This window comes from Galeopterus variegatus, unplaced genomic scaffold (genome assembly GCF_000696425.1).
Source record: "Galeopterus variegatus unplaced genomic scaffold, G_variegatus-3.0.2 Scaffold2783, whole genome shotgun sequence".
Taxonomy (NCBI): Eukaryota; Metazoa; Chordata; class Mammalia; order Dermoptera; family Cynocephalidae; genus Galeopterus; species Galeopterus variegatus.
In genome coordinates this window covers 75006-84734 of record NW_007728894.1, presented here as the reverse complement: position 1 = coordinate 84734, position 9729 = coordinate 75006, and the positions used below count along the sequence as shown (strand labels likewise).

Genomic DNA, 9729 nt, shown 5'->3' with positions numbered 1-9729 from the left:
GTTCTCACCTTGGCAGCAGGTCAGAGCCACCTCGGCAGATCTTAAAAATCTTAACACTCAAACTGCACCCCAATTCAATCAGACCCTCCAGGAATATTTTTTCTAAAACACAAGCGATTCCAATATGCATTCCACAGTGAGAAATACAGAAAAAAAGTCAATTATCCTGTATGCATGGAGCAAGAATTAGTATATCTAAAACCTAATGATTTTGCTCATCTGTAACTACCATCCATCTATGAACCTGATTTTGAGTGGCCTACAGTCAAATGAAGCTGCTAAGATAGTGATGCAAAGATTAATCGTTAAGAAGAAAGGAAAAAAGAGCCTGCATATGCCTTAATGATTTAGGTCCTTTGTTAGAAAGAGAAAGAAAAGGTGTGAGAAGCTGTGTCCTGGAACGACCATGATGTACTTTGAAAATCCACGTGCCTGTTGTTCCTTCCTTCATCCCAACCCCTCCAGTTTCTAAGTACTTCCAGAGTAGGAGACAGGCTGGGCATCTGTGTTCTGGTACTGTCATCATCCCATTCTGTGTTTATAGGTGGAAAAGAACACAAAATTGTCTTATTTCTCATCTTCCACAGATTTAGGCATAATTTTTCCATTGTCTTTTGGCTTTTCCACTAGATGTGTGTCCTACTCCCTCCCAAGTTAAAAGTTTGTACAATTAGAAGTTATGTTTTTATAAACGAGAAAAAAATGACCGCCCTTACCTTCCCTGACTTTGGTGCCCCCAAGGACTATGGCGGATATGCCAACAGAGGATGACAGGAGCCAGATACAGATATTGATGATCTTCGCCTTCAAGGGTGTGCGGAAGTCCAGAGCCTTCACAGGGTGGCACACGGCAATGTAGCGGTCCACGCTCATCATGGTCAGGGTGAATATGCTGGTGAACATGTTGTAGTAGTCAATGGAAATGACGATCTTGCACAGCACATCCCCAAAAGGCCAGGAGTTCATCAGGTAGACCGTGCTCTGGAACGGCATGGTGGTGGTAACTAGAGCATCCGCCAAAGCCAGATTAAATATATAAATGTTGGTTGCTGTCTTCATCTTTGTGTATCTAAAAGACAAGAAACAATAGCATTTCCCTCCATTTCGAGTCAGATCTATGAGGTTGAATGGGTTCATGACAACCTTTGGATTACTGAATTTTTCTTCTTCGTTCACTTATTCTTTGCATATTCGTTGAATGTCTAATATGTAAAAAAAAAACTTCATTAGGAGTAGTTGAAAAAATGGACAACAATCTTTGCCTTTATTGAGCTTTTATTCTAGTGCTTTGTTCAAAAAATATTTAAATAAAAAAGATAAAGATAACAGACAGATAAATAAATAAATATACATATAGATGTTTTCAATAGACTTGCATAGAATACAGGTCTTTATTTTGTGGCTGACAATTCATTTTAATCTTACCCAGAGTTAGTTGGCTTTAAGCATTTTTTAAATACTTTGTGGGTTTTTTTTCTTTCACACTTATGTAAAACAAAGATAAAACATTTTCTCCTTGGGGTTATTTTGATAAATCAATCATTCTAATTATAATGTCTTTTGAAAATGCAGAATGGTTTTCAATTTTTAAATGCACCGAATTGCAATGGCTAAAACACAATTGGGTTTTGATTTTTGTTTGCCAGTGTGCCACTATTTCATCATTTTAAATGTGTTATATAAATAAAGCTGGCTGAGTTCTTCTCTCATAGACATCACAGCGCTAAAAAGTATCTGGTACAATGGGTGAGAAATAATTCTCTTTGCTCCAATTTTGAGAGATTTTTAAAGCACATAATTTGTCTCATCTTTCATGGAGTGGACAGTAACTTTTAAAGTAGATCAGAAAGATTGCCTTTTTGCCTTAATTATTCTTTATATTATAACATGAAATCTGGAACAATTCTATTTTCAACTAAAACTCAATTAAGTGGGCTGTTTAGCTTAGAAAGTGCTTCCTCAGAGATCTATATAGAGAGCAGTAAACTCTCTAAACTATACCATTAGAAGCCAAAAGTGCTAAAGCATGTTGGGAGAATTCATACGTGAATTACTTTCTACACACCTCAGATTTGTAAACCTTATTACAATGAATTCATCTGTGCCCCACTCAAGATGTAAATTTCCACACGAGAAACATCTTTTAACATTGAGTGATACAACAGCCCTGACTCCTCTTGGAAGGGTGCAATCTCATATGAAGTCAGATAGATAGTCCTGAGTTTGAATTCACTATATGACTTATCTGAATTTCAGTTCTCACTAAATAAGGATCATAAAACCTTACTCACAGTGCGTGAGATAAGGGCAGCAGATGGCCTGACTCAGAGCACCTGACACAGGACACTTCACCCTTGGCGGCCACTGCCCTTCCTCCCCATCCGATCCCCTCCTGCCTTCTCTTCTCGCTAGGCAGTGGATGTATTCGTGGCTGGATAGGATGCACTGTAAACACCGGTACTAGAATCAATATCTGTTGGTTCCCATTTTGATGTCCTGTTAACTAAAAAGAGATTTAATCTGGATAGTGAAGAGTTTATTTACAAATATGTTTTGCCTTTACACTTTTTACTTAAACATTACTAAATGACCCATAAATTTTAGAAAGTGAATTAAATGTGGATGGCTAAGTGCTCATAGCATAGGCTTTATAAAAGCACAGGTAAATAAGCAAGTGTACTTATGGAGAAAGAGCCAAATGTTTCTAATAAGAAAGACCAAAATGCTATCTATTCAGATACTGCCTTCCTAAAAATAAGGTTTTATGTTTGAAAAAAAATGTATCTTACCAACCTACCTTCTTCTCTTCTGCTTTCTCCCCCCAAAATCTCTGATATTAGCAAATATTCCGGCAGGCAATGTCTTTGACAGCTACTGTCATATTTTGTGACCCTGTCATTCCCTCTTTCTTTATGAAGTTCAACTATTGTTCTTTGCTTTATGATGTTAGGCAGACCTGGGTTCTAAGTTCTCATCTTCCTTCTAACTAACAGGTAGACTTTGGAGAGGTCACTAACCACCCTGAGCTTCAGTTTCCCCAACTTTAAAATGGAAAATATAGTGTTTATCTCTTAGAGTTCCCGAGATAATTAATGAAATTCACCTGACCCAGAAAACATGTCTAATTTATGTCATATTCCCCAACTCCTCCTCCCTTCTCATGTAGGTGGAAGCCACCAGTTACCACAGGATGCGGGGGATGCAGTTCCCACGTAACATCCGTGGACATATTTACCCCATTCAGCTTGAATGTAAAAGATGAGAGTAGTAATGAAGCCTGGGAGAACATGAATGAATGATAAATAAGTTACCATAAAATATAATATGCACCTTTGAGTAATCATAAAATGTTTAGTGATACCTTACTTTTAGCTTTTTGAAATATTTATAACTAATAGATGTATGAAACTGCACAAGACGAACTTATAAAGAAGTCAAATGCTGTCATCCAATCTCAGAATAAGAGAGAGCAGCGTGGGCAAGAATCATAACAACCATTCCCTTCCAGAGCTCCCTGAGCCGGGCACTCAGCTGCACAGTCCACATGCTCATCCCGTTTGGTCCTCACAGTAACCCCACGTGTCAGGGATCAGCACCCCTACTCTATAGATGAGGCAACTGAGAACCATGGGATTGTCTTAAACATTCTCAAAGAGATATAGTTATAAAAAGCATGGAAGAAATTCAAACCCAACGGTGTTAAGCCCGAGTCTGCATTCTTACATCTCCGCAACACTTCATAATTTACAGAGTCCAGTGTTTTGACTTCCATGCATTTTATTTGATGCTCACAACAGCCATTCTCTTTTACCTGGGAGATTTATGTCTTCTCCCTCACACTGGGGTATTTCAAAAAGTTTGTGCAAAAATAGAATTAAAAGATAATATGAATCTTTCCATGAACTTTTTGAAGTATCATTGTATAGCTGAAGAAAGTTAGGCTCTGGTGAGTTCAGTGATTTGTCTAGTGTCAACAGAGGCGGGACCTCAAGGGAAGGGTCTGGAAGCGGGCACAGCATTCTGCAAGACATACACTTACAAACCTACAACACTGAAAAAGAACCCATGAGGATAATTAAATGCAATGAATACACTATAAGTATTTGTTGAGAGGCTTTCACATACTGCACTGGACTGGATCCTGTAAGCATGTGAATTAAAACAAGACCTTTACCCTCAGAGACAGTCTATCTGGCTGAGCACTGGGGCATTGTTCTGCTTGACCACAACAAAACATAGGCCAGTCTTTTCATTAGCAGTACATTCACTGGTTAAAAAAAAAAAATGTCTTTCTTATTATGATAGGATATGAAATTATGTTCCATTTCATCCACTCTGCTTTAAAAAATTTATCAAGCACTTCAAGTGGAATGGCCCCATGCAGGGGAGTTCTGGTCTGTGTGGGAGGCTGAAGGAGAGCAGGGGACGAGCGGGTGCACTTTGCAGCGTCCCCACTGTAGGAGCATGTGGCACTAAATGAGCCAAGCATGTGCACTGTCCCCACTAGGCTTGACGGTGTTATAAACCTGGAATTGACAGCAGAGTGCACAAGTGGAGAGACTGCTCAACTAGGGGACTTGGGGTGTGAACACGAGGACGGCCATGGCCAGACCATGTGGCAGAGGAGTTGCCCAGAGTTAGAAATGCTTCCCCATGACACCTTCACTCAAGGCCAAACTGGTGACTTCTCTTTACAGAGAAATGAGGGGCAGCTTCTAAACTGGAAATCACAGGAGCTTGTGTGATGGTGAGGAGATCAAAGTTATCTGCTGAGATGTCGGGAACAAAGGCCCCTGAGCAGGATCTCTGGGAGAACCGTGACACTGGCTCTGCTAGAAGTGAGGCGCCAGTGGGAGGAGCTGACCTTGCCACACAGCGGCTTCTCTGCTGCACTCAGACAGTAGGAGGTAGAAGAGATAACTATCGGGTTATTAGCATCCACTGCACTGAGGTACACTGCTTGAGTTTAGATTTTTGTTTTTTAAATTTCAGTGATGCTTCTTTAATCAGAAACTCTATTTTTACCTTCATGGCCATAGCAGAATAAACCCTGCATCTTGTTGACTGATCACCATATACCTTTAAACACCAGCACACTCTCAGTTTTATTGATTTTGGTTATTTTGGGCCTTTCCCTGACACTGTCCCCCGTGTTGACATACACGCACCCTCTCTTCTGTCTCCACATATGTTCATGCTCCCTCCCAACTTCACCCCTCATTATTCAACATGTCTTTAAGTCCCTACCCACGGTCAGCAGTCTGCTGGGCTTTGGGGATGACTGAAAAACAAATCCACTGTACAGAACCTGGCCTTCTAGGATCTTTTAAACTGAGTCCAAGTTATAATGTGAACTATAAGAACACACAGAAGAGAAAGATCCATGTGTAGTGAAGAAATGAGGACGTATTTTGGAGAAGAGAGAGCTCAGCAGGCTCTCGCACTTTGCAAAGGATTTGGACAGAGAGGCCTGATGTCTAGTGTCTCATTCAGGGCTCGATGAGGAAACAAACTCCCTGGTTCAGGAATCCTGCTGCAGAAAACAGAAGGCTGGTTGGAATGGGAGCAGAAGTGTCAAGCCACAGGAGACCTTGACCCAGAAGTATTAATGACTTTTACGTGACAGACACTGTTTTAAGAACGTTATATTATCTGACAAAGTTGTCATGATGATTAAACAAGACATGCATAAAATCACTTAGCACAGGACCTGGTAATTGATAATTGCTCAGCGAATGCCAGCTTTCATTGCCATCAAACTTTAGCTCCAACGTAATGAAAAAGAAAAAGGAAAAACAAAAACAAACAAAAAGAAATCTTAGTGGCCATTTTTGTAAATGGACTCCTTTAATATAGCAAATACCTAAAGGCCCATAGAGTGCACCTGAACAACTGCTGTTTGGTAAACAAACGAGTGTGATAGAATGGCACTGGCCCACAGGAAGCCAGCAGCTATCTCACAACACTGGAGCTGCCCTCAGAGCCTCAAGACTCTCAAAACACTGGGCTCAGTAAGAGGAAAGTTTTGCAGCACCAGGGAAAATGCAATTCTATTTAACAAGCAGTGGAAGACTAGAGTAGCAAGAGATAAGAATTTTGGCATTCTTTTTTCTGTATTGCCAACAAGCATGATTTAGTCATTTTCCTGGGCATGTTTTCCAGATGCATAGCATTCTAGATTTTATGTTTAAGTGAGGGAAATGGAGAGATGCTGGTCAAAGAGCATAAACCTTCAGTTATAAGATTAATGCAATCTGGAGGCTATAGTTAATAAGACCGCCTTGTTTACTTGAAATGTTATAAGGGAATAGATCTTAAGTGTCCTCGCCATACACACACTCAGTGGTTACTAGACGTGGTGACGGGTGTGTTAATTAATTTGATCGTGGTAATCATTTCACAATGTATACACATATCAAATAAACACATTGTACACCTTGAATATATACAATTTTTATTTGTCAATTATACCCCAGTAAAGCTTGGGGAGAAGAATGTAAACTATGGACTTTGGGTGATGGTGATGTGTCAGTGTAGGGTCATCGCTTATAACAAATGGACCACCCTGGTGGGGATGCTGATAATAGGAGAAGCTGTGCATGTGTGGGGTTAGGGGTATATGGGAAATCTATACTTTCTGTTTAATTTTGCTCTGAACTTAAAACTGGTTTTTTTTTAAAGTCTATTGAAAAAGTAAATTTAAAAATGACCAGGAATGATGATTGTACGAATGAGACTTCTCAGCAGAACTTACGTGAAAACGTGAGTTTGTTTCATTAAATTCTCCAGATATCTTCAGCTCATCTTGATGAAATTAATTTGCTATATGCCCCTAACCCCACACATGCACAGCTTCTCCTATTATCAACATCCCCACCAGGGTGGTCCATTTGTTATAAGCGATGACCCTACACTGACACATCACCATCACCCAAAGTCCATAGTTTACATTCTTCTCCCCAAGCTTTACTGGGGTATAATTGACAAATAAAAATTGTATATATTCAAGGTGTACAATGTGTTTNTTTTTTTTTAAAGTCTATTGAAAAAGTAAATTTAAAAATGACCAGGAATGATGATTGTACGAATGAGACTTCTCAGCAGAACTTACGTGAAAACGTGAGTTTGTTTCATTAAATTCTCCAGATATCTTCAGCTCATCTTGATGAAATTAATTTGCTATATGCCCTTCTGAATTATTTACTATTGAAATTATGGTTCTTTGCTAAAGGGTAGTCGTTTATTGATTTTAAAAAGAAAGCAATTCAGTCACTGTTTCTCGAGTGATCTGCAATTCCACAGGAGTCATATGCACATGGGAGATGGGCCTGCAGCTCCCCAGAGCAGCTGTCCCACAGGCAAAGAGGGAGCGCGGTGGAGAGAGCCAGGAAGAGCCTGCCCGAGGTCCTGGCTGCTGCGCTGCAGTCACCACGCGGGGGCGACGCGCAGCCAGGGCAGCGGACGCACAGGTGTCCGTGCAGGGCGGTGGCAAGGGAAGAAGGGGAATGTCGAAGTAAAGATCTCACTGGAGTAGCCGGTGGCCCAGAAACTGCTCATCTCTTCCTCTCAGTAGTCTCGGTGGTGAAATGATGCCTATTCCTGACTCCCAGAACGAATGTTCTAGGACATTCCAGATGCACAGTCAGGGTGAGTGCTTATCATGCCCTCTAGCACCCAGAAGAAAACTGCAGATTGCCAACGACTAGCATGTTGTTTCCTACTGCACAACTACCTGGAAGCCTAAGAGTATGTGGATATTTAAAATTCGTTTTCCTATTTGTATACAAAAACTGACCTAGCTAGGGTCAAGCCACTGAGTGTGGGCAAGTAGAGATGCCAAACATTTACCCCCTGCTCTGTCCTCTGCTGGATGAAGTGACTCCTTCACTGGGTAGGGAAGCAACACAGTAAGGCAGAGAGAGCTGAAAGTGGTTTGCAGACACAGTAATAATGCTAATAGATTTTCTTCTTGTGGTTTCAGAGTCACACAGACTTGGTCTTGGACATCGGATTGATCAATTGTGTGCCCTTGGACACACCTCTGTGATTTTATTTTCTCATCTAAAAACAAACTACATCCATCCTCATTTCAAAGGTTTGTTGTGAGCTCAGCAGGAGCTCAGACAAGTGTTCCAGTTGTTACAGCTGCTTTCTAACTAAGCATAACTCCAGCAGTTCTTAATCTGAAGGCTTTCCTGCCCGGCCCCAGACAGTTCCTTTGGGATCTCTCAGTTCATCACGTTTTTCTCATCTTTCATTAAAATTCCAACTTGCTTGGCCAGTGGAGTGGGTACGCATTAAATAAATAAATAAACCACAAGCCTTTTACAATATTATCCCCACTCCTAATATCTGTTCCTGTTACAAAAATCTACCTTACTAAGACATAAACCAACCTCCCCTCCAAAGAAAGGGAAAAACAGAAAAACTACTGGCTGATTTTTCTGTCTAGGAGTAAATGAATGTTATCCTGAAACCACCCCGAAGCCTTTATTCCCTGCCTTACAAAAATCTACCTTATTAAGACATAAACCAACCTCCCCTCCAAAGAAAGGGAAAAACAGAAAAACTACTGGCTGGTTTTTCTGTCTAGGAGTAAATGAATGTTATCCTGAAACCACCCCGAAGCCTTTATTCCCTGCATCACTGAAACAACATAAACTATTACAAAGGCAACTGTCCTGTGGCTACACAATTTTAAGTTTTTAGCTGAGCACAGAACCTCCCAGGCAATGACAACCAAATGCATCCGAAAGTTAATCTGGAATGAAGGAGATGCCACCTGCACAGTTCACTCGGAGATTCTGCTGCTCCAGAGATACAGCTGAGTGACTGATTCATGGAAAGGGGTTACTCTCTCCCCATGAGAAATAAATTCCTCATGAAACCAACTCTCAGACAGGCACCAAGAAAAACTTCCGAGTCAGTACAATCAAGAAATGACTCTGAAGGCTACAATTTTGTCTGGAGTCTACTAAAATTTAGGAGCTCTGTACCTAATCCCCAAATTGGTTCTCAGTTCTCCTCCTCTCTCTCCTCTCTGTCTCTCTCCTTCTTTCTTTCTTTCTGCAGCTGTTTAATCTGTGATCCCTAAAACAGTTCCACAAGGCTCTGGACTCATCCGCTATCACACGTCCCATAGAGAAGGAGATCATTTTAGCTAATCCTTATAAGCAATTGCAGTAAAACCAATTCCCCCTTTTGTGAGGTTGTCAAATATGTATGAATTACTCTGAGAAATAAAAGATAGCTCTCTTGAAAATAAATTTCTTAAGTTATTTTACTGTGTTTGCATTAAAGTAAATGCTTAACATAGATTCCAAGACAGGATTCAAGAAAAATTAAAACATATTATTTTAACCAAATCCCAAGATATGACTGATGTTTGATAGGGAACAGTAAATGGTAAATTATACAGGTGCCACATTGTACCTCTGCCGTTTTCCAATGCCTCTATGCATGTGGTTTGGTGATATTATCTAAGGTAGGCTATGTTGACACGTGTGAAAATATGGAACGTGTCTGTACATACAACTGCAGGGATTGCAACACATACTTCAAGGAGAGGGAATAAGAAACCTGGGATAGAAAAGGCAGGCACTGTGGCAGACACTCTGACTGGGTCACCCCACTCCTTCCCACACTTCCCCAGTGCTGGGACAGCCACACAGTTTTGGTCAGACTGACACAATCTCAACCACGGAGCCCAAACTGGCCGGGGGTGACCCA

At 40.7% G+C, this 9729-nt stretch overlaps 1 protein-coding gene across 2 annotated transcripts in view; it reads right to left on the bottom strand.

Moving 5' to 3' along the window:
• OPRK1 (opioid receptor, kappa 1) overlaps window positions 1-9729 on the bottom strand; it is a 21693-nt gene that overhangs the window by 5851 nt on the left and 6113 nt on the right. For both annotated transcript variants that reach the window (XM_008582980.1, XM_008582981.1), the window contains one exon: window positions 717-1069. In XM_008582980.1, the coding sequence (XP_008581202.1) occupies window positions 717-1069 (353 nt within the window). The remainder of the gene's footprint in view (window positions 1-716; window positions 1070-9729) is intronic.